The sequence below is a fragment of the Hyla sarda genome, chromosome 6 (genome assembly GCF_029499605.1).
Source record: "Hyla sarda isolate aHylSar1 chromosome 6, aHylSar1.hap1, whole genome shotgun sequence".
Taxonomy (NCBI): domain Eukaryota; kingdom Metazoa; phylum Chordata; class Amphibia; order Anura; family Hylidae; genus Hyla; species Hyla sarda.
Window position 1 is genome coordinate 81901469 of NC_079194.1, and position 24973 is coordinate 81926441.

The 24973-nt window shown below is 50.3% G+C and overlaps 1 protein-coding gene across 6 annotated transcripts in view; it reads right to left on the minus strand.

Annotated features, from left to right (window-relative positions):
• The window catches only part of PTPDC1 (protein tyrosine phosphatase domain containing 1), a 155923-nt gene that overhangs the window by 85609 nt on the left and 45341 nt on the right, over positions 1-24973 (minus strand). The window contains exons 1-2 of one of the 6 annotated variants that reach the window (XM_056524296.1): positions 7271-7341; positions 3834-3922 (exon numbers count right to left, since the gene is read on the minus strand). The exons of 3 other annotated variants lie outside the window; for them this stretch is intronic. Coding sequence is in view for 1 of the 3 variants with exons in the window: in XM_056524292.1 (XP_056380267.1) it covers positions 7271-7334 (64 nt within the window). In the remaining 2 variants the exon portion in view is untranslated. Of the gene's footprint in view, positions 1-3833; positions 3923-7270; positions 7349-24973 lie in introns of those variants that run through there. 2 more of the 6 variants (XM_056524292.1, XM_056524295.1) reach the window with 2 other exon arrangements.

The following is a 24973-nucleotide window of genomic DNA, read 5'->3' on the forward strand; positions in this document are numbered from 1 at the left end:
AACAGGAAAGAGACGAGTATAAGCCCAGGACCAGCACAATCCACATCTACTACATCCCAGCACACTGACACTGTGCACTCAACACTACACTACCACACGGTAAATATTTCCTCGGCAAAGCTGCGCGCAGTCACATTTCCACATACGCGATTTTTATCAGTCTGTCATTCACCGAAACCACAAAGGATGCGACATTCTGATGTTGTATGAGCTCTGTGGTTCACAAGTAGCATATTAGGAGTACTTTTAGCCAAATAAAGGAGTGGGTCCAAAAACACTGAGGAGGTGGCCATGGAATCTCTAATGATAGCTGAGCCCTGTACTGCACACTTCCATTCACTAGCAGGGGGAATAAGGGACCTCTGTCCTCTTAATCAGAGGGGGCTCCCAGCAGTCGGACAAATCAGATACTTAAAGGGGTACTCCTTCGCTAAGACATCTTATCAGCTGTCACGCCCCCTCCCATAGGCTTGCATTGAGGGGGCGGAGCGTGACATCACAATGCTCCGACCCCAGTGACCGCCAGTAATCAGACCCGGAGAGAACGTGCTCCGGGGACTGAATGTAATGGAGTGGGGTACATTTAAAGGGGGTACTCCATCCCTAGACATCTTATCCCCTACTCAAGGGATAGGGGAGAAAAGGTGATCGTGGGGTCCCACCACTGGGGACCATCGCATTTTCCCTACTGCACCTGGCGTTCGTTTAGAGTGTCGGAGGCTTGCGCCATCACAGCCACACAATACAAGTCTACAGCGGTCACACCCCCTCCCATAGACATGCATTGAAGGGGGCGTGACCATTACATCACGAGCCTCCGCCCCACATCAGTCATCCGGCACAGAGCGAAGTTTGCTCCATGCACCAGAAGTCTGGGGTTCCGCAGCAGAGATCGGTTTTGGATAGGGGATAAGAGGTCTAGGGGCGGAGTACCCATTTAACTCCTATCCCGTTGTACATCTTGTGATAAACCCTTTAGGGCATGTTCACACAGCAGGGATGTGGAATTCCTATCGCCCGACGCCAGGGACAAGCAGTTCCGGGCGCCGGGCAGGTGAATTTGTCCGGCCCTTAGCCCGGCTTCGGGCAAGCAGGGCCGGACCTGACAAGTCGCCCGGACCTCTGCAGTCTGTATGGGGCGGGCTCCCGACTCCTGCCCGCTCCATACTCTGCAGCCCCCGGATGTAAAAACCTGTGTCCTCCGAAGCAGAGCAGGGGAGATGAGAAGCTGTGTATTTGTCTTCTCTCCCCTGCTCTGCAGACGTGCGGGGGGAGATGAGGGGGCGTGGCTTCTTGCTCCCCGTGCAGACCTGCGTCCTCTGCCTTCACTCCCCCCAGCTGTAGCTTCGGAGAGCTGAGGGGAGGAGGCGCGTCTGCACGGGGAGATGCATGCGGCGCTCTGCAGTATGTATGGAGCAGGCTCCTGCCCGCTCCATACTCTGCAGCCCCCGGCTGTTCTCAGTAGCCGGGGGCCGCCGCTAATAGCCAGTATGCGGCGATCACCGTGGCTGGCTATTAACCCTTTAGATTGCCGCTGTCAAAGCTGACAGCGGCGTCTAATGGGACATGTGAATGCTCCCTGGTGGGCTAGATCGCCCCCCTGCAGCGCGATCGCAGGGGGGGGGGGGGGGGGGGGGGCGATCCACTATGGAGGTAGCCGGAGGGCTTACCTCTGCTTCCTGCTGTCCCGCTCTGTCATTGATAGATCCTGGCTGGACTAGGCTCTATCAATGGATCACAGAGCACACAGATTAATAGAGTTCAATAGAATCTATTCATCTGTCCGAGGAATCTAATGATTCCTCATATAAGTGTAATAAAGTGTTACTGGGGGTTGCAGTTTTGCAACATCTGGAGGGCCACAGTTTGAAGACCGCTGCATTAACCCCTTCCATGTTAAGAGTTCAAATCACCCCCTTTTCCTATACTGTATAAAAACATGTAAACATAAAAATAAAACATATTTGGTATTGCTTCGTGCGTAATTGTACAACCTATTAAAATATAACATTATGTATCCCGTACGGTAAATGTAAAAAAATACCAAACCACAGATTTGCAGTTTTTATAATATTTCAGAAAAAAAAAAAAAAAGTTAAAAAGCGATTAAAAAGTCAGATCAATACCAAAATGGTACCGATACAAAAAACAGATTATGGCACAAAAAATTAGTCCTCATACAGCCTGGTATGTGGAAAAAAAAATAGAGCTACAGGGGTTAAAAAAAAAAGGCAATTGAAAAAATTTAAAAAGTCCAGAATTAGTAAAACATGACGTAAACGATACAAATCTGGTATTGCTGTAATCAGGCGGCCTAAAGTATAAAACTAACATGTTACCTCAACCACAAGGTAAATGGCGCAGAAAAGAAAACCACCAAATCTGCAAAATTATCTTTTACTATTTCAATTTCCCTTCCCTAAATATATATTTTTTTGGTTCAGAGAATGTTTTTGAAAAATTAAAAAGGTATCCTTATAGTAGGTAGTGATGGCTATTATAGGGCGAGGAGGAAAAAATTAGAGCGTAAAAGGGAAAATTGGTCCGGACAAGTGGATCGTCATGAGGGACAAGTAGATTTTGCTCCATTTTAGTCCCGTGGACAAGTTTTTTTTTAATAAAATTTCCACACCCCTGCACAGGACTGAAACGTTGCATATCTGTTGAAAATTTTGATTTCCTCACGAGAACTGTGAGCCTATGTTCACAAATCAAATTTTTTGCAGAATGTCCGGGGAGAAAGTGTGTGTCAATTCTTTCAGCGGGGGCCAGAATTTGAACTTTCACAACAGAAACAACTGGTATGTACAGTGCAGCAGAATTCCTTTGAATACAACAGAATTTCCAAGCTAAATTTTTAAGCCGGTAAAACTTCTTCACTACACCGGATTCCCGTTCAGAAATTCCACCTTGTAAACAAGGACTTATTTGGGAAAATCCACAGCATTTGAGTGTGGACATTGGAATACCCATTAGGGTACGTTCACATGTACAATATCTGCTGCATATTTTCTGCAGATGATTTTGCTACTCATTGACTTCAACAGGTAGCAGAATCAGCAGCAAAATGTAAATGTACCCCGCTGCTCATCTTTTCTGCCTCCTTCAGAGACAAAAGCTTGGAGCAGGACCTGCCTGTTCAGCCAATCATTGGCCGAGACAGGAAACCATTGCATCCAGTAATTGACTAAGAGGTCAGGTCCTGCTCCAAGTGGTGGGGGATAAATGATCATGAGCTGCGGAGGGACCATTGGGGTAGCTAAGTATAGCTGATTTTTGTTTCTCTATAGCAGGGCTCCCACAAATAAGGGCTCTGACAATTTCGCCCTGGCGCCTAGGTTTGTCAGCCCTCTCCTTTCCAATCTGTGATGTTTGTTTATGTTATGAGTCAGGTGAGGAAGTAGGACGTTACCGGCTGCCATCTTCAGCTAACACCTGCCGGTAATGACAGACATCAGAGATCACTCCATTAAACAGTTTTGGCACACATAACAGGAGGTCCAATAAGCCCCCGTCACGATCACACCCTATCGGTCCAGCTAAGACGCCAGAGAGTGTGTGAAGGTGTAAGGGTTAAAGCCGCCAGACCTCTGGGTGTCCACTACAAGTCCCAGCAAGTCACCAAATTAACCCTTAAACGTGTTTTACCAGAGCCTCCTTCAGAAAGGTGAGCTCATATATTTAGAGATCAAAGACCAGAGCTGATTAATTAAACATTTAATCTGATAAAAGGTATCACAGTGCTATGCATGAAAATAAACAAATGACATACAGTTACAAAAATATGAAAGTTTAGCAAGGCAAGTTCAGAAAACAAAAGATGAAGTTCTTACAGCATGATGATATAGCAGTCCATGAGTGAGAGAGTGCTGTTCTTAGGATGGTCTTGTCAGCTTGGGGCACAGCCTTGAACAACCTGAGTCTAGCATTGTTAAATATTATATATCTGCCTTTTTGGAAGGGAGGCTCCATTCCCCCCTCCCCTCTCATCCCACCAGGGGGTCTTCTCTCTTCCTGGCTCCTTATCTATTTGATTATATGATGGGACCAGAGTGCATGACTTCAAAAAAGCCTTTGACTTCAAAGGAGATGTAAACAAACAGCCAGACCCCCCAATAAAATGTAATACACAAAAAACAAAGGATACACCGTCTGAATGACCCTGAATGGCTTGGATAATACATCACAGTGTTATAATTATAATACACATATAGGATTTCAATAATCAGGCCTTGGGCCTGACAACCAACCCCCCCCCCCCCAATATGGATTACAGATGAGCCTTCAGGCCAGTCCTTGGTGTCATTTGATTTGCACTTTCAAACGCCGTAAAATGAAGAGCATTGGTATGAGGAATGAACTAAATGTCCTACACTACCCATGAGCAGCCACAGGACAGCAGCATATCCTATTGCTGGCATCCCAAAATATATCAGTGACACAGCACCCCCACATAGTGTGACCCCAGGCAGAGCGTGCATAGTATAGTCAGTGTGATCAACCCTCAGCTGCAAATTACTAGGTATAAAAATACGGCTGGGTACACGGTGGCCGCCCGTACCATACGGCTGGGTACACGGTGGCCGCCCGTACCATACGGCTGGGTACACGGTGGCCGCCCGTACCATACGGCTGGGTACACGGTGGCCGCCCGTACCATACGGCTGGGTACACGGTGGCCGCCCGTACCATACGGCTGGGTACACGGTGGCCGCCCGTACCATACGGCTGGGTACACGGTGGCCGCCCGTACCATACGGCTGGGTACACGGTGGCCGCCCGTACCATACGGCTGGGTACACGGTGGCCGCCCGTACCATACGGCTGGGTACACGGTGGCCGCCCGTACCATACGGCTGGGTACACGGTGGCCGCCCGTACCATACGGCTGGGTACACGGTGGCCGCCCGTACCATACGGCTGGGTACACGGTGGCCGCCCGTACCATACGGCTGGGTACACGGTGGCCGCCCGTACCATACGGCTGGGTACACGGTGGCCGCCCGTACATACGGCTGGGTACACGGTGGCCGCCCGTACATACGGCTGGGTACACGGTGGCCGCCCGTACATACGGCTGGGTACACGGTGGCCGCCCGTACATACGGCTGGGTACACGGTGGCCGCCCGTACATACGGCTGGGTACACGGTGGCCGCCCGTACATACGGCTGGGTACACGGTGGCCGCCCGTACATACGGCTGGGTACACGGTGGCCGCCCGTACATACGGCTGGGTACACGGTGGCCCTCCGTACATACGGCTGGGTACACGGTGGCCCTCCGTACATACGGCTGGGTACACGGTGGCCCTCCGTACATACGGCTGGGTACACTGTGGCCGCCCGTACATACGGCTGGGTACACGGTGGCCCTCCGTACATACGGCTGGGTACACGGTGGCCGCCCGTACCATACGGCTGGGTACACGGTGGCCCTCCCTACATACGGCTGGGTACACGGTGGCCCTCCCTACATACGGCTGGGTACACGGTGGCCCTCCCTACATACGGCTGGGTACACGGTGGCCCTCCCTACATACGGCTGGGTACACGGTGGCCCTCCCTACATACGGCTGGGTACACGGTGGCCCTCCCTACATACGGCTGGGTACACGGTGGCCCTCCCTACATACGGCTGGGTACACGGTGGCCCTCCCTACATACGGCTGGGTACACGGTGGCCGTCCCTACATACGGCTGGGTACACGGTGGCCGTCCCTACATACGGCTGGGTACACGGTGGCCGTCCCTACATACGGCTGGGTACACGGTGGCCGTCCCTACATACGGCTGGGTACACGGTGGCCGTCCCTACATACGGCTGGGTACACGGTGGCCGTCCCTACATACGGCTGGGTACACGGTGGCCGTCCCTACATACGGCTGGGTACACGGTGGCCGTCCCTACATACGGCTGGGTACACGGTGGCCGTCCCTACATACGGCTGGGTACACGGTGGCCGTCCCTACATACGGCTGGGTACACGGTGGCCGTCCCTACATACGGCTGGGTACACGGTGGCCGTCCCTACATACGGCTGGGTACACGGTGGCCGTCCCTACATACGGCTGGGTACACGGTGGCCGTCCCTACATACGGCTGGGTACACGGTGGCCGTCCCTACATACGGCTGGGTACACGGTGGCCGTCCCTACATACGGCTGGGTACACGGTGGCCGTCCCTACATACGGCTGGGTACACGGTGGCCGTCCCTACATACGGCTGGGTACACGGTGGCCGTCCCTACATACGGCTGGGTACACGGTGGCCGTCCCTACATACGGCTGGGTACACGGTGGCCGTCCCTACATACGGCTGGGTACACGGTGGCCGTCCCTACATACGGCTGGGTACACGGTGGCCGTCCCTACATACGGCTGGGTACACGGTGGCCGTCCCTACATACGGCTGGGTACACGGTGGCCGTCCCTACATACGGCTGGGTACACGGTGGCCGTCTATACATACGGCTGGGTACACGGTGGCAGTCTATACATACGGCTGGGTACACGGTGGCCGTCTATACATACGGATGGGTACACGGTGGCCGTCTATACATACGGATGGGTACACGGTGGTCGTCCATACATACGGATGGGTACACGGTGGTCGTCCATACATACGGATGGGTACACGGTGGTTGTCCATACATACGGATGGGTACACGGTGGTCGTCCATACATACGGATGGGTACAGGGTGGCCGTCCATACATACGGATGGGTACAGGGTGGCCGTCCATACATACGGATGGGTACAGGGTGGCCGTCCATACATACGGATGGGTACAGGGTGGCCGTCCATACATACGGATGGGTACAGGGTGGCCGTCCATACATACGGCTGGGTACACGGTGGCCATCCATACATACGGCTGGGTACACTGTGGCCATCCATACATACGGCTGGGTACACTGTGGCCATCCATACATACGGCTCGGTACACTGTGGCCATCCATACATACGGCTGGGTACACGGTGGTCGTCTATACATACAGATGGGTACACAGTGGCCATACATACATACATACATACATACATATGGGTATACGGAGGCAGTCCGTACTATACGGATGGGTACACGGTGGCAGTATAGACATATACATAGGCACTATATAAATGTATATGATAGATAGATAGATGCACTGGATTGGACAGCCCAGCCCAGTTCCCCCTCTTGGATCCCTGGGGCTGATTTCCACTATTGGTCTTATCTTCTCTTTGTGAACAGAGGGGCCTGCAGCACATCGCACCGCAGCACATCTCACCCTCTCCCCGGCAGGAGGCCGGCAGTGCCCGGTTCCCCCGTCCCCGGTCACCAGGCTGTCCCATCTCCACGGCTGCACATTACCTGACGCCCGGCCGAGTCCACTTACTTTCTTCCCCCTTTCTTCCTGCAGGCAGACGGTGCCATGTGCGGAGGGGAGGTACTAAGTTGACTCCTCCCCCACTACTGAGGCTGTGAGCGGCTCAGCACAAGCTACGCGCGCCTCTATTGGTGCTCGCCTGGTCACATGGTGTGCGCTCCCCGGGAAACGTCATGGTTGTGGATGCTATAGCAAAAGTGCCGGGGATTCTTAACCCCATGTCTGCTGGACTGGTTGTATCTCCAAGGCTACAAATGTATCGTATGTCCCTACACCTGTTCTCTGAGGAAAGAGGGTAAAAAGTAGCGTTTTTTAACCATTACATTCAGACTTCGGTTACAAGTTCTTGGCTTCTGTATTGATATTTTTTTCTGAAACAATAGGTAACTAATCAATTTGCCTAAAATCAATATAGGATTAAAAAAACATAGCTTCTTTCTTCTAAAACAGCGCCATTGTTGTCTTCAGTTTGTGTGTGGCATTGCAGCTTATTTCCATTGAAATGACTAAAGCTGTAATACCATTCACAACCTGAGGATAGGTGTGGCCTGTTTTTGGAAGAAATCTATATTTTCTAATCTGAGATAACCGCTTTAAGGCAGTGGTCTATAACCCAGTGTTTCTCAACCAGATGCAAAACTGCTGGAGATCCTCATGTGGTAAGCTTGTGGGGGTATAGGGTATATGGGGTGTAGCTGTGAAGTAACTAAAGGGTGCTGGTTTAACCCTTAACACTCGTGACGCCAGGGTGAGGGCTCCTCTGTATATGCTTGTCCTATCGCCACCCGTCCCAAGAGCGATAGGGAGGAATAATAAACGAATGTCCACAACCGGAGGTTTCAGAAAACTGTTGGAACTTTTACTGCAGGTTTTATGCAAAATTAAACAGGAACAGTCTTTGTACAAGAAGAGTCTATTAGGATCCTGACAGTTGGTTGGGACCTTGTGAGTTTTAAGCTCAGGAGATTTATATGCTCTGTTCCGCTGGATTTAGGGAATTGAGTTTAGGTCCAGCAGTCACGCAGACTTTAGCGGGGAGTTGTATTGTAACTCATGATTTGGTAAGTTGCTGTATTATCAGGCTTCGGCCTGTTCTTGTCTTTGAAAGTTGCACGGATCTCTCCTCTCTGCTAGTCCGGAACCCAAGAGAGCGAGGATTGGCTGGCAGCTCCCTTATATGCGCAGGGGCTGGCCCTGAGCTCATTGGTCCATACCATCTGTCAGTGACTTTACACAAGGGATTATGGTCTAAACATGTGCCCACACACGTGACCTAGGAAGGTCCTTTAACATACCCTAAGAGAATTAACATTAGTCACATGACCTAAGGTCCTGCGACACTATCTACACAATTAAATATACAATCAAATATACTTACAAACATCGCAAAATTAAAGAAGGAAGAGGTGACTAGGGGCTATCCCACCAGGAGGACTGAAACGAAGAAACTCTGACTTTGGGGACCACCATACAAGGTATGGTATACTACACAGTACCGGGACACCACACACAGGTTGGAGACTGTGGCAGTAAGGGCAGAACCGGTGCAGGGCCAGCCAAAGACATTGTGCTGCCTCGGTCCAAGAGTGAAATGCTGCCCCCCACCCCCCAAAAAAAAAAAGAGAGAAAAGAAAAAAAAAGTACTAAGCCATAAAATTGCACTGCAACTCACAGTTATCTGCATCATTAGATAGGCAGCTTAGTTTCCCCACATTAGATAGGCAGCAGGGTGTTATATATTAAATGGGAGAACACTTGGGACGACTGATGTGGAAAAGGACTTAGGGAGTCTTAGTTAATAGTAAATTTAGCTGTAGTGACCAGTGTCAGGCAGCTGCTGCCAAGGCAAATAAAATCATGGGGTGCATCAATAGGGGCATAGATGCCCACGACAAGGAAATAATTCTACCGCTGTACAAATCACTAGTCAGACCACACATAGAATACTGTCTACAGTACTGGGCACCAGTGTACACGAAAGATATAGTGGAGCTGGAGAGGGTTCAATGACGGGCAACCAGGGTAATACAGGAATGGGAGGACTACAGTACCCAGAAAGATTATCAGAATTAGGGTTATTTAGTTTAGAAAAAAGAAGACTTAGGGGAGACCTAATAACTATGTATAAATATATCAGGGGACCGTACAGAGATCTCTCCCATGATCTATTTATACCCAGGACTGTATCCATAACAAGGGGGCATCCTCTACATTTAGAGGAAAGAAGGTTTCTACACCACCACAGACGGGGGTTCTTTACTGTAAGAGCAGTGAGACTGTGGAATTCTCTCCTGGAGGAGGTGGTCATTGTGAACTCTGTAAAAGAGTTCAAAAGGGGTCTGGATGCATTTTTGGAGAATAATAACATTGATGATTATGGATACTAGATATTTAGGGACAGCATGTTGATCCAGAGATTTATTCTGACTGCCATATTTGGAGTTGGGAAGGAATTTTTACCTCTAGTATGAGGTTTTTTTTGCCTTCCCCTGGATCAACTCAGTAGGGACTCATTAGGGATATAGGTTGAACTAGATGGACTCTGGTCTTTTTTCAGCCTTACGAACTATGTTACTATGTTACTAGGTAGGCAGCATAGTTTCCCCACTTTAGAAAGGCAGCATAGTTTCCCCACTTTAGATAGGCAGCATAGTTTCCCCACATTAGGTAGCATAGTTCCCCCACATTAATTAGGCAGCATAGTTTCCCCACATTAGTTAGGCAGCATAGTTCCCCCACATTAGGTAGGCAGCATAGTTTCCCTACATTAGATAGGCAGCATCATTTCCCCACATTAGGTAGGCAGCATAGTTTCCCCACATTAGATAGGCAGCATAGTTTCCCCACATTAGATAGGCAACATAGTTTCCCCACATTAGATAGGCAGAGTAGTTTCCCCACATTAGGTAGCATAGTTTCCCCACATTAGGTAGCATAGTTTCCCCACATTATTTAGGCAGCATAGTTCCCCCACATTAGGTAGGCAGCAATAGGTAGCATAGTTTCAGCTGTAATGATGATATAAGTGATTATTAGATAATAATATTAGAGCAAAAGTTAAGTTTATTTGAGAAAGCTGTACAGTTGAAAGGACGCTCTAGAACCCCGTTGGGAGCTCCTAGCCTGGATACAAGAAAAGATACGGTTGGGCATGGAGGTATACAGGTTTCATATGGCATCTTGAGGCACATTTACACAAAGGTGTTACAGCTGGGCTAGTAGATCCTGCACACTTGTAGGTTACTGAAGCTGGCTCATCATAAATGCTCCATTGGCAATAAATCCGGTAACCGGGCAGGCCCAGGAAGTGTAGCAATCAGGTGTAGGCAATCCTGGGAAACCCTTGTCATGTGAGGACGAGCATTATCCTGCTGAAAAATGCCAGTTGGAAACCGAGCCCTGTACCTTGTGGCTGATTGTGGAAGCTGAGTCCTATACTAGGGTTGGCTTATTCTGGAAGCTGAATCCTGTACAAGGGTTGGCTGATTGAGGAAGCTGAGTCCTGTACTAGGGTTATCTGATTGTCAAAGCTGAGCCCTGTACTAGGATTGGCTGATTGTGGAAGCTGAGTCCTGTATTAGAGTTGGCTGATTGTGGAAGCTGAGTCCTGTAGTAGGGTTGGCTCATTGTGGAAGCTGAGCCCTGTACTAGGGTTGGCTGATTGTGGAAGCTGAGCCCTGTACTAGGATTGGCTAATTGTGGAAGCTGAGCCCTGTACTAGGGTTGGCTGCTTGTTGAAGCTGAGTCCTATAATAGGGTTCGCTGATTGAGGACGCTCAGCCTTGTACTAGGGCTGGCTGATTGTGGAAGCTGAGCCCTGTACTAGGGTTGGCTTATTGTTGAAGCTGAGTCCTATACTAGGGTTGGCTGATTGTGGACGCTCAGCCTTGTACTAGGGTTGGCTGATTGGGGAAACTGAGTCCTGTACTAGAGTTAGCTGACTGTGGAAGCTGAGTCCTGTACTAGGGTTGGTTGATTGTGGAAGCTGAGTCTTTTACTAGAGGTGGCTGATGTACAATGGCTCCCCAGATCACGACATCAGCAATTGGGGCAGTGTGTCGCTCCACGGCAAAGACAGAATTGAAGCGCTCATACAAGCCCTTCATACTCCAACCCAACATTCGTCAGATCCCAGGCAGAACCTGGATTGGTCCATAAAGATAATATGGTTCCTGTTACGCCGAGCGCTCCGGGTCCCTGCTCCTCCCCGGAGCGCTCGCGGCGTTCCTCTTTCTGCAGCGCCCCGGTCAGACCCGCTGACCGGGAGCGCTGCACTGACTTTGCCGGCGGGGATGCGATTCACATAGCGGGACGCGCCCGCTCGCGAATCGCATCCCAAGTCATTCACCTGTCCCGGTCCCCGGCTGTCATGTTCTGGCGCGCGCGGCTCTGCTCTCTAGAGCGCGCGCGCGCCAGCTCTCTGAAATTTAAAGGGCCAGTGCACCAATGATTGGTGCCTGGCCCAATCAGCCAATTAGTCTAATTAGCTTCCACCTGCCCCCTGTCCATATAACCTCACTTCCCCTGCACTTCTTTGCCGGATCTTGTTGCCATTGTGCCTTGAGAAAGCTATTCCTTGTGTGTTCCTAGCCTGTGTTCCAGACCTCCTGCCGTTGCCCCTGACTATGATCCTTGCTGCCTGCCCTGACCTTCTGCTACGTCCGACCTTGCTCTTGCCTTATCCCTTGTACCACGCCTATCTCAGCAGTCAGAGAGGTTGAGCCGTTGCCGGTGGATACGGCCTGGTTGCTACCGCCGCTGCAAGACCATCCCGCTTTGCAGCGGGCTCTGGTGAATACCAGTAGCTACTTAGAACCGGTCCGCCGGCACGGTCCACGCCAATCCCTCTCTGACACAGAGGATCCACCTCCAGCCTGCCGAATCCTATCCGGCCATGGATTCCACTGAGGTGCCGCTGTCAAGTCTCCCTGATTCTTCCACGTGGTTCGCCCAGCAATCCCTACTGATCGCCCAACAAGATCACCAGCTGTCGCTCTTCACCACCATGATACAGCAACTTCAGTCACAGCCACAGCCCGCTGAGGTGCCGCTGTCAAGTCTCCCTGACTCTTCCACGTGGTTCGCCCAGCAATCCCTACTGATCGCCCAACAAGATCACCAGCTGTCGCTCTTGACCACCAGGATACAGCAACTTCAGTCACAGCCACAGCAGCTGCAACAGCAACAACCATCTCCTCCGCCGGCTCCTGCACCTCCTCCGCAGCGAGCGGCCGCTCCTAACCCCCGCTTGTCCCTGCCGGACAAATTTGATGGGGACTCTAGACTCTGCCGTAGTCTCCTGTCTGGGAAGGCCTTGTCATGGGCCACACTGCTCGGAGCACCTCTCCCACAGTATCCTTTGCAATCTACCCGTGTGCCTCCCGCCGAGGAGGCTATGCAAGGGGATCGGTCTCGCCTGACCTCTGAAGAGAGGACTCGCCGCAGAAATAAAAATTTACGTCTGTACTGCACTGTGCGTTACCGCACAGAACCCCTGCTCATGAGCATTGAACTGTATCTCGAAAAAATTTAACTTTTTGTTTTGCCCAACTGCACCTCTGAAGTCCTCCTCGGTCTGCCATGGCTCCAACGCCACTCTCCTACCCTTGACTGGACCATCGGGGAGATCAAGAGCTGGGGTGCTTCTTGCCACAAAAAATGCCTTACATCTGCTCCCAGTCCCATCTGTCAAACCTCAGTGTCTCCTCCTTTACCTGGTCTCCCCAAGGCCTATCAGGACTATGCTGTGTCTCCTCCTCATAGCCCCCGTCCTGTTAACACTCTGCCCCGTGCCAAGCTTCACCCTCTTTCCTCCCTCCCCACTCCCACGCCTTCTGGTTTGCCCGCTGTTGATGAGGTTTCCCGGGGCTTCTCCTCCATCTGGAAAAAGACTCAAAAATCCCTCATACAAGCCTCATCCCGGATGAAGAAGCATGCCGAAAAAAAAAGAAGAACTCCTCCTGTCTTTGTGTGGCTCTCCGCCAAGTATATCCGCTTCCGTGTCCCCAGTTTTAATCTGGAACCACGTTATCTTGGACCCTTTGAAGTCAAGTGCTTAGAGGAAGCTACTCCTGTCTCCGGGTCCTCAGATGTCTTCTCAATTAAAGAATTTTCAGGTCCCAAAAAGAGGGGGAGACCCAAGGGGGGGGGGTACTGTTACGCCGAGCGCTCCGGGTCCCTGCTCCTCCCCGGAGCGCTCGCGGCGTTCCTCTTTCTGCAGCGCCCCGGTCAGACCACCTGCCCCCTGTCCATATAACCTCACTTCCCCTGCACTTCCTTGCCGGATCTTGTTGCCATTGTGCCTTGAGAAAGCTATTCCTTGTGTGTTCCTAGCCTGTGTTCCAGACCTCCTGCCGTTGCCCCTGACTACGATCCTTGCTGCCTGCCCTGACCTTTTGCTACGTCCGACCTTGCTCTTGCCTTATCCCTTGTACCACGCCTATCTCAGCAGTCAGAGAGGTTGAGCCGTTGCCGGTGGATACGACCTGGTTGCTACCGCTGCTGCAAGACCATCCCGCTTTGCGGCGGGCTCTGGTGAATACCAGTAGCAACTTAGAACCGGTCCGCCGGCACGGTCCGCGCCAATCCCTCTCTGACACAGAGGATCCACCTCCTGACTGCCAAATCCTAACAGTTCCAGTCTGTAACAGTCCAGGTTTTTCATTCTTGTTTCTAAAAAAAATTCGGTTTGATCCCAATTTGTGGCGAATCGCTAATGAAAACTATTTATGGCGGCAACATGAGGAGAACATATAGTGGCTGAATGACACAGCCTGGAGTTGGCGGCAGCATACAGTGGCTGAATGACACAGCCTGGAGTTTGCGGCAGCACGAGAACATATAGTAGCTGAATGACACAGCCTGGAGTTGGCAGCAGCATGAGGAGACCACATAGTGGCTGAATGACACAGCCTGGAGTTTGAGGCAGCATGAGTAGAACATATAGTGGCTGAATGACACAGCCTGGACGTAGCGGCAGCATATAGTGGCTGAATGACACAGCCTGGAGTTTGAGGCAGCATAAGGAGAACAGATAGTGGCTGAATGACACAGCCTGGAGGTGGCAGCAGCATGATGAGAACATATGGTGGCAGTATGAGACAGCTTGGAGCTGGCATCAGCATGAGGAGAACATATGGTGGCAGAATGAGACAGCCTGGAGCTGGCATCAGCATGAGTAGAACATAGGGTGGCAGAATGAGACAGCCTGGAGGTGGCATCAGCACGAGGAGAACATATGTGTTACGCCGAGCGCTCCGGGTTCCCGCTCCTCCCCGGAGCGCTCGCTACACTCTCGCTCCCGCAGCGCCCCGGTCAGATCCACTGACCGGGTGCGCTGCGATACCGCCTCCAGCCGGGATGCGATTCGCGATGCGGGTGGCGCCCGCTCGCGATGCGCACCCCGGCTCCCGTACCTGACTCGCTCTCCGTCGGTCCTGTCCCGGCGCGCGTGGCCCCGCTCCCTAGGGCGCGCGCGCGCCGGGTCTCTGCGATTTAAAGGGCCACTGCGCCGCTGATTGGCGCAGTGGTTCTAATCAGTGTGTTCACCTGTGCACTCCCTATGTATACCTCACTTCCCCTGCACTCCCTCGCCGGATCTTGTTGCCATTGTGCCAGTGAAAGCGTTCCCTTGTGTGTTCCTAGCCTGTGTTCCAGACCTCCTGCCGTTGCCCCTGACTACGATCCTTGCTGCCTGCCCCGACCTTCTGCTACGTCCGACCTTGCTTCTGTCTACTCCCTTGTACCGCGCCTATCTTCAGCAGTCAGAGAGGTTGAGCCGTTGCTAGTGGATACGACCTGGTCACTACCGCCGCAGCAAGACCATCCCGCTTTGCGGCGGGCTCTGGTGAATACCAGTAGTGACTTAGAACCGTCCACTAGCACGGTCCACGCCAATCCCTCTCTGGCACAGAGGATCCACCTCCTGCCAGCCGGCATCGTGACAGTAGATCCGGCCATGGATCTCGCTGAAGTTCCTCTGCCAGTTGTCGCCGACCTCACCACGGTGGTCGCCCAGCAGTCACAACAGATAGCGCAACAAGGCCACCAGCTGTCTCAACTGACCGTGATGCTACAGCAGCTACTACCACAGCTTCAGCAATCATCTCCTCCGCCAGCTCCTGCACCTCCTCCGCAGCGAGTGGCCGCCTCAGGCCTACGACTATCCTTGCCGGATAAATTTGATGGGGACTCTAAGTTTTGCCGTGGCTTTCTTTCACAATGTTCCCTGCACTTGGAGATGATGTCGGACCAGTTTCCTACTGAAAGGTCTAAGGTGGCTTTCGTAGTCAGCCTTCTGTCTGGAAAAGCTCTGTCATGGGCCACACCGCTCTGGGACCGCAATGACCCCGTCACTGCCTCTGTACACTCCTTCTTCTCGGAAATTCGAAGTGTCTTTGAGGAACCTGCCCGAGCCTCTTCTGCTGAGACTGCCCTGCTGAACCTGGTCCAGGGTAATTCTTCCGTTGGCGAGTACGCCGTGCAATTCCGTACTCTTGCTTCAGAACTTTCCTGGAATAATGAGGCCCTCTGCGCGACCTTTAAAAAAGGCCTATCCAGCAACATTAAAGATGTTCTGGCCGCACGAGAAATTCCTGCTAACCTACATGAACTCATTCATCTAGCCACTCGCATTGACATGCGTTTTTCCGAAAGGCGTCAGGAGCTCCGCCAGGATATGGACTTTGTTCGCACGAGGCGTTTTTTCTCCCCGGCTCCTCTCTCCTCTGGTCCTCTACAATCCGTTCCTGTGCCTTCCGCCGTGGAGGCTATGCAAGTTGACCGGTCTCGCCTGACACCTCAAGAGAGGACACGACGCCGCATGGAGAATCTCTGCCTGTACTGTGCCGGTACCGAACACTTCCTGAAGGATTGTCCTATCCGTCCTCCCCGCCTGGAAAGACGTACGCTGACTCCGCACAAAGGTGAAACAGTCCTTGATGTCAACTCTGCTTCTCCACGTCTTACTGTGCCTGTGCGGATATCTGCCTCTACCTTCTCCTTCTCCACTAAGGCCTTCTTGGACTCCGCATCTGCAGGAAACTTTATTTTGGCCTCTCTCATCAACAGTTTCAACATCCCAGTGACCAGTCTCGCCAGACCTCTCTACATCAATTGCGTTAACAATGAAAGATTGGACTGTGCCGTGCGTTACCGCACGGAACCCCTCCTAATGTGCATCGGACCTCACCACGAAAAAATTGAGTTTTTGGTCCTCTCCAATTGCACTTCCGAAATTCTCCTTGGACTACCCTGGCTTCAACACCATTCCCCAACCCTGGATTGGTCCACAGGTGAGATCAAGAGTTGGGGTCCCTCTTGTTTCAAGGACTGCCTTAAACCGGTTACCAGTACTCCTTGCCGTGACCCTGTGGTTCCCCCTGTAACCGGTCTCCCTAAGGCCTATATGGACTTTGCGGATGTTTTTTGCAAAAAACAAGCTGAGACTCTACCTCCTCACAGGCCTTATGACTGTCCTATTGACCTCCTCCCGGGCACTACTCCACCCCGGGGCAGAATTTATCCTCTCTCTGCCCCAGAGACTCTTGCTATGTCTGAGTACATCCAGGAAAATTTAAAAAAGGGCTTTATCCGCAAATCCTCCTCTCCTGCCGGAGCCGGATTTTTCTTTGTGTCCAAAAAAGATGGCTCCCTACGTCCTTGCATTGACTACCGCGGTCTTAATAAAATCACGGTAAAGAACCGCTACCCTCTACCTCTCATCTCTGAACTCTTTGATCGCCTCCAAGGTGCCCACATCTTTACCAAACTGGACTTAAGAGGTGCTTATAATCTCATCCACATCAGAGAGGGGGATGAATGGAAAACGGCATTTAACACTAGAGATGGACACTTTGAGTATCTGGTCATGCCCTTTGGCCTGTGCAACGCCCCTGCCGTCTTCCAAGACTTTGTTAATGAAATTTTTCGTGATCTCTTATATTCCTGTGTTGTTGTGTATCTGGACGATATCCTGATTTTTTCTGCCAACCTAGAAGAACACCGCCAGCATGTCCGCATGGTTCTTCAGAGACTTCGTGACAATCAACTTTATGCCAAAATGGAGAAATGTCTGTTTGAATGTCAATCTCTTCCTTTCCTAGGATACTTGGTCTCTGGCCAGGGACTACAAATGGATCCAGACAAACTCTCTGCCGTCTTAGATTGGCCACGCCCCTCCGGACTCCGTGCTATCCAACGTTTTTTGGGGTTCGCCAATTATTACAGACAATTTATTCCACATTTTTCCACCATTGTGGCTCCTATCGTGGCTTTAACCAAAAAGAATGCCAATCCTAAGTCATGGCCTCCTCAAGCGGAAGACGCCTTTAAACAGCTCAAGTCTGCCTTTTCTTCAGCTCCCGTGCTCTCCAGACCTGACCCATCTAAACCCTTCCTATTGGAGGTTGATGCCTCCTCAGTAGGAGCTGGAGCGGTCCTTCTACAAAAAAATTCTTCCGGGCATGCTGTTACTTGTGGGTTTTTTTCTAAGACCTTCTCTCCGGCGGAGAGGAACTACTCCATCGGGGATCGAGAGCTACTAGCCATTAAATTAGCACTTGAGGAATGGAGGCATCTGCTGGAGGGATCAAGATTTCCAGTTATTATTTACACCGATCACAAGAACCTCTCCTATCTCCAGTCTGCCCAACGGCTGAATCCTCGCCAGGCCAGGTGGTCTCTGTTCTTTGCCCGATTTAATTTTGAAATTCACTTTCGGCCTGCCGATAAGAACATTAGGGCCGATGCTCTCTCTCGTTCCTCGGATGCCTCGGAAGTAGAGCTCTCTCTGCAACACATCATTCCTCCTGACTGCCTGATCTCCACTTCTCCAGCCTCCATCAGGCAAACTCCTCCAGGGAAGACCTTCGTCTCCCCACGCCAACGCCTCGGAATCCTCAAATGGGGTCACTCCTCCCATCTCGCAGGTCATGCGGGCATCAAGAAATCCGTGCAACTCATCTCTCGTTTCTATTGGTGGCCGACTCTGGAGACGGATGTTGTGGATTTTGTGCGAGCCTGCACTGTCTGTGCCCGGGATAAGACTCCTCGCCAGAAGCCCGCTGGTCTTCTTCATCCTCTGCCTGTTCCCGAACAGCCTTGGTCTCTGATTGGTATGGACTTTATTACAGACTTACCCTCATCCCGTGGCAACACTGTTGTTTGGGTGGTCGTTGATCGATTCTCCAAGATGGCACATTTCATCCCTCTTCCTGGTCTTCCTTCTGCGCCTCAGTTGGCAAAACAATTTTTTGTACACATTTTTCGTCTTCACGGGTTGCCCACGCAGATCGTCTCGGATAGAGGCGTCCAATTCGTGTCTAAATTCTGGAGGGCTCTCTGTAAACAACTCAAGATTAAATTAAACTTTTCTTCTGCTTATCATCCTCAATCCAATGGGCAAGTAGAAAGAATTAACCAGGTCCTGGGTGATTATTTACGGCATTTTGTTTCCTCCCGCCAGGATGACTGGGCAGATCTTCTACCATGGGCCGAATTCTCGTATAACTTCAGAGTTTCTGAATCTTCTTCCAAATCCCCATTTTTCGTGGTGTACGGCCGTCACCCTCTTCCCCCCCTCCCTACTCCCTTGCCCTCTGGTGTACCCGCTGTGGATGAAATATCTCGTGATCTTTCCACCATATGGAAAGAGACCCAAAATTCTCTCTTACAGGCTTCATCACGCATGAAGAAGTTTGCTGATAAGAAAAGAAGAGCTCCCCCCATTTTTTCTCCCGGAGACAAGGTATGGCTCTCCGCTAAATATGTCCGCTTCCGTGTTCCCAGCTACAAATTGGGACCACGCTATCTTGGTCCTTTCAAAATTTTGTGCCAGATTAATCCTGTCTCTTATAAACTTCTTCTCCCTCCTTCTCTTCGTATTCCTAATGCCTTTCACGTTTCTCTTCTTAAACCACTCATCATCAACCGTTTCTCTCCTAAACTTATCTCTCCCACTCCTGTCTCCGGTTCTTCAGACATCTTTCCCGTAAAGGAGATACTGGCCTCCAAAAAGGTCAGAGGAAAAACCTTCTTTTTGGTTGACTGGGAGGGCTGTGGTCCTGAAGAGAGATCCTGGGAACCTGAGGACAATATCCTAGATAAAAATCTGGTCCTCAGGTTCTCAGGCTCCAAGAAGAGGGGGAGACCCAAGGGGGGGGGGGGTACTGTTACGCCGAGCGCTCCGGGTTCCCGCTCCTCCCCGGAGCGCTCGCTACACTCTCGCTCCCGCAGCGCCCCGGTCAGATCCACTGACCGGGTGCGCTGCGATACCGCCTCCAGCCGGGATGCGATTCGCGATGCGGGTGGCGCCCGCTCGCGATGCGCACCCCGGCTCCCGTACCTGACTCGCTCTCCGTCGGTCCTGTCCCGGCGCGCGCGGCCCCGCTCCCTAGGGCGCGCGCGCGCCGGGTCTCTGCGATTTAAAGGGCCACTGCGCCGCTGATTGGCGCAGTGGTTCTAATCAGTGTGTTCACCTGTGCACTCCCTATGTATACCTCACTTCCCCTGCACTCCCTCGCCGGATCTTGTTGCCATTGTGCCAGTGAAAGCGTTCCCTTGTGTGTTCCTAGCCTGTGTTCCAGACCTCCTGCCGTTGCCCCTGACTACGATCCTTGCTGCCTGCCCCGACCTTCTGCTACGTCCGACCTTGCTTCTGTCTACTCCCTTGTACCGCGCCTATCTTCAGCAGTCAGAGAGGTTGAGCCGTTGCTAGTGGATACGACCTGGTCACTACCGCCGCAGCAAGACCATCCCGCTTTGCGGCGGGCTCTGGTGAATACCAGTAGTGACTTAGAACCGGTCCACTAGCACGGTCCACGCCAATCCCTCTCTGGCACAGAGGATCCACCTCCTGCCAGCCGGCATCGTGACAATATGGTGTCAGAATGAGATAGCCTGAAGGTGGCAGAAGCATTAGGAGTCCTGAAAGTGACCCGGTGACAGAGTGGTGCGGTGGGTGGCAATACCAGTACCCGGTGACGAAGGTGGGTGAAAAAAGGAGATCTTGGCATCAGATGTGTGGCATCAGGCAAGTGGCAGGATCAGAATAGTAGCTGAGGCAGGTAGGCAGAAGAAAACGGTCTCTTTTGTAAATGTGTTAGTGTGTACAAGTAAGTATTGAGGATATGCATTACGTAAAATGTAACTTTTAATAATATGCTTAGGATCAAATATATGGACCCACATTTTTTTTAACCCCTTAAGGACAATGGACGTACTCCTACGCCCCCGTTTCCGAGTCCTTAAGGACCGAGGACGTAGGAGTATGTCCTGTCCATTCTAGACCCCCCGCCGCTAGCCGGAGGGGAGCCGGTGCCCGATGCCTGCTGAAATCGTTCAGCAGGCATCGCGGCATATCGCCCACCTCACGATCGCCCTGATTCCCGGCCGACCAATCAGGGCGCCTGCTGCGGGTGTCACTCCCGCAACCCGCTCCGCCCCTCTTCCGGAGGACGTGAGCGGGTGCGGGACGTGCACCCCGGGTGCTGGGGACCCCGATCCCCGGCGTTAATGTTGGGATCGGGGCCCCAGGAACGACGGCGGCGGCGGGACTGACCTGCGTGGCGTGGATCAGCAGCAGCAGGAGGTGAGTGACAGCCTCCTGCTGTTGCTTAGCAACAGCTCCCAGCATGCAAAAAGGGCATGCTGGGAGCTGTAGTTATGTAACAGGAGGAGGCAGACCACCACAACTCCCAGCATTCCCTTATTGGCATGCTGGGACTTATGGTTTTGCAACAGCTGGAGGCACATTTTTTCTATGGAAAAGTGTACCTTCAGCTGTTGTATAACTACAACTCCCAGCTTGCACAATCAGCTAAAGTGCATGCTGGGAGTTGTAGTGGTGCATCTGGTGGTTGCATAACTACAACTCCCAGCATGCCCGTTGGCTGTTGGTGACTGCTGAGAGTTGTAGTTTTGCAACAGCTGAAGGCACACTGAGTTAAGTAGCAAACCAGTGTGTCTCCAGCTGTTGCATAACTACAATCCCCAGCATCCCCAGCCAAAGCAGTATGCCTCCCGCTGTTGCATAACTACAACACCCAGCATGCCCTTCCGCTGTCCGTACATGCTGGGGGTTGTAGCTTTTGCAACAGCTGAAGGCACACTGGTTGCAAAACACTGAGTTTGTTACCAAACTCGGTGTTTCACAACCAGTGTGCCTCCAGCTGTTGCAAAACTACAACTCCCAGCATGCACTGATAGACCGTACATGCTGGGAGTTGTAGTTTTGCAACAGCTGGATGTTTCTTCCCCCCCCCCCCCCCCCAATGTGAACGTACAGGGTACACTCACATGGGCGGAGGATTACAGTAAGTATCCGGCTGTAAGTTTGAGCTGCGGCAAATTTTCTGCCGCAGCTCAAACTGCCAGCGAGAAACTACTGTGAACCCCCCGCCTGTGCGACTGTACCCTAAAAACACTACACTACACTACCATAAAATAAAAAGTAAAAAACACTACATATACACAGCCCCCCTCCCCAATAAAAATGAAAAACGTCTGGTACACCACTGTTTCCAAAATGGAGCCTCCAGTTGTTGCAAAACTACAACTCCCAGCATGCACTTATAGACCTTACATGCTGGGAGTTGTAGTTTTGCAACAGCTGGATGTTCCCCCCTCCCCAATGTGAACGTACAGGGTACACTCACAGTAAGTATCCGGCTGCAAGTTTGAGCTGCAGCAAATTTTCTGCCGCAGCTCAAACTGCCAGCGAGAAACTACTGTGAACCCCCCGCCCGTGCGACTGTACCCTAAAAACACTACACTAAAACAAAATAAAAAATAAAAAACACTACATATACACATACCCCTACACAGCCCCCCTCTCCAATAAAAATGAAAAACGTCTGGTACGCCACTGTTTCCAAAACAGAGCCTCCAGCTGTTGCAAAACAACTACTCCCAGTTTTGCCAGATAGCCGTTGACTGTCCAAGCATGCTGGGAGTTTTACAACAGTTGGAGGCACCCTGTTTGGGAATCACTGGCGTAGAATACCCCTATGTCCACCCCTATGCAAGTCCCTAATTCAGGCCTCAACTGCGCATGACGCTCTCACTTTGGAGCCCTGTCGTATTTCAAGGCAACAGTTTAGGGTCACATATGGGGTATCGCCGTACTCGGGAGAAATTGTGTTACAAATTTTGGGGGGTATTTTCTGCTATTACCCTTTTTAAAAATGTAAAATTTTTGGGAAACCAAGCATTTAAGGTTTTCTTTTTTACATATGCAAAAGTTGTGAATCACCTGTGGGGTATTAAGGTTCACATTACCCCTTGTTACGTTCCCCGAGGGGTCTAGTTTCCAAAATGGTATGCCATTTGTTTTTTTTTTTTTTGCTATCTTGGCACTATAGGGGCTTCCTAAATGCGGCATGCCCCCAGAGCAAAATTTGCTTTCAAAAAGCCAAATGTGACTCCTCCTCTTCTGAGACCTGTAGTGCGCCAGCAGAGCACTTCTCACCCCCATATGGGGTGTTTTCTGAATCGGGAGAAATTGGGCTTCAAATTTTGGGGGGTATTTTCTGCTATTACCCTTTTAAAAAATGTAAAAATTTTGGGAAACCAAGCATTTTAGGTAAAAAAAAATGTTTTTTTTTACATATGCAAAAGTCGTGAAACACCTGTAGGGTATTAAGGTTCACATTACCCCTTGTTACGTTCCCCGAGGGGTCTAGTTTACAAAATGGTATGCCATGTGTTTTTTTTTTTTTGCTGTTCTGGCACCATAGGGGCTTCCTAAATGCGGCATGCCCCCAGAGCAAAATTTGCTTTCAAAAAGCCAAATGTGACTCCTTCTCTTCTGAGACCTGTAGTGCACCAGCAGAGCACTTTTCATCCCCATATGGGGTGTTTTCTGAATCGGGAGAAATTGAGCTTCAAATTTTGGGGGATATTTTTCGCTATTACCCTTTTTAAAAATGAAAACATTTTGGGAAACCAAGCATTTTAGGTAAAAAATTTTTTTTTTTTTTTACATATGCAAAAGTCGTGAAACACCTGTAGGGTATTAAGGTTCACTTTACCCCTTGTTACGTTCCCCGAGGGGTCTAGTTTCCAAAATGGTATGCCATGTGTTTTTTTTTTTTTGCTGTCCTGGCACCATAGGGGCTTCCTAAAGGTGACATGCCCCCCAAAAACCATTTGTCGCTCCTTCCCTTCTGAGCCCTCTACTGCGCCCACCGAACACTTTACATAGGCATATGAGGTATGTGCTTACTCGAGAGAAATTGGGTTTCAAATACAAGTAAAAATGTTCTCCTTTCTACCAATTGCAAAAATTCAAAAATTGGGTCTACAAGAACATGCGAGTGTAAAAAATGAAGATTGTGAATTTTCTCCTTCACTTTGCTGCTATTCCTGTGAAACACCTAAAGGTTTAATACACTTATTGAATGTCATTTTGAATACTTTGGGGGTGTAGTTTTTATAATGGGGTCATTTATGGGGTATTTCTAATATGAAGACCCTTCAAATCCACTTCAAACCTGAACTGGTCCATGAAAAATAGCGAGTTTGAAAAGTTTGTGAAAAATTTCAAAATTGCTGCTGAACTTTGAAGCCCCCTGGTGTCTTTCAAAAGTAAAAACTCATAAATTTTATGATGCAAACATAAAGTAGACATATTGTATATGTGAACCCAAATTTTTTTTATTTTGAATATCCGTTTTCCTTACAAGCAGAGGGCTTCAAAGTTAGAAAAATGCTAAATTTTCATTTTTTTCATCAAATTTTGGGATTTTTCACCAAGAAAGGATGCAAGTTACCATAAAATTTTACCACTAAGTTAAAGTAGAATATGTTTTGAAAAAAGAATCTCAGAATCAGAATGATAACAAAAAGCATTCCAGAGTTATTAATGTTTAAAGTTACAGTGGTCAGAATTGCAAAAAACGCTCTGGTCCTTAAGGTGTAAAATGGCCTGATCCTTAAGGGGTTAAGGACTCAGCGTTTTTCCATTTTTGCATTTTCATTTTTTCCTGATCACCTTCTAAAAATAATAACACTTTCAATTTTGCACATAAAATTCCATATGATGGCTTATTTTTTGTGCCACCAATTCTACTTTGCAGTGACATTAGTCATTTTACAAAAAAATCCACGGCGAAACGGGAAAAAAAATTAATTGTGTGACAAAATTGAAGAAAAAATTTCATTTTGTAAACTTTTGGGGCTTCCGTTTTTACGCAGTGCGTTTTTTGCTAAAAATGACACCTTATCATTATTCTGTAGGTCCATACGGGAAAATATTTTTCCGCATACGGGCCAGTATGAGGGCTCATTTTTTGCACCGTGTTCTGAAGTTTTCATTGGTACCATTTTTGAATTGATCTGACTTTTTGATCGCTTTTTATTCATTTTTTTATTATATAAAAAGTGTAGCTCAGGCTTGGAGCAATCAAACGCCGATCGGACGCGATGGAGCAAGGTAAGGGGGTCCTTGCTCGCATCCTAGCTGATCGGGACATCGCGATTTTATCGCAATGTCTCGATCAGCCCGACTGAGCTGCCGGGAAGCGTTTGCTTTCACTTTCAGACACGGTGGTCAACTTTGATTGCCACGTCTGAAGGGTTAATAGCATGCGACACAACGATCGGTGC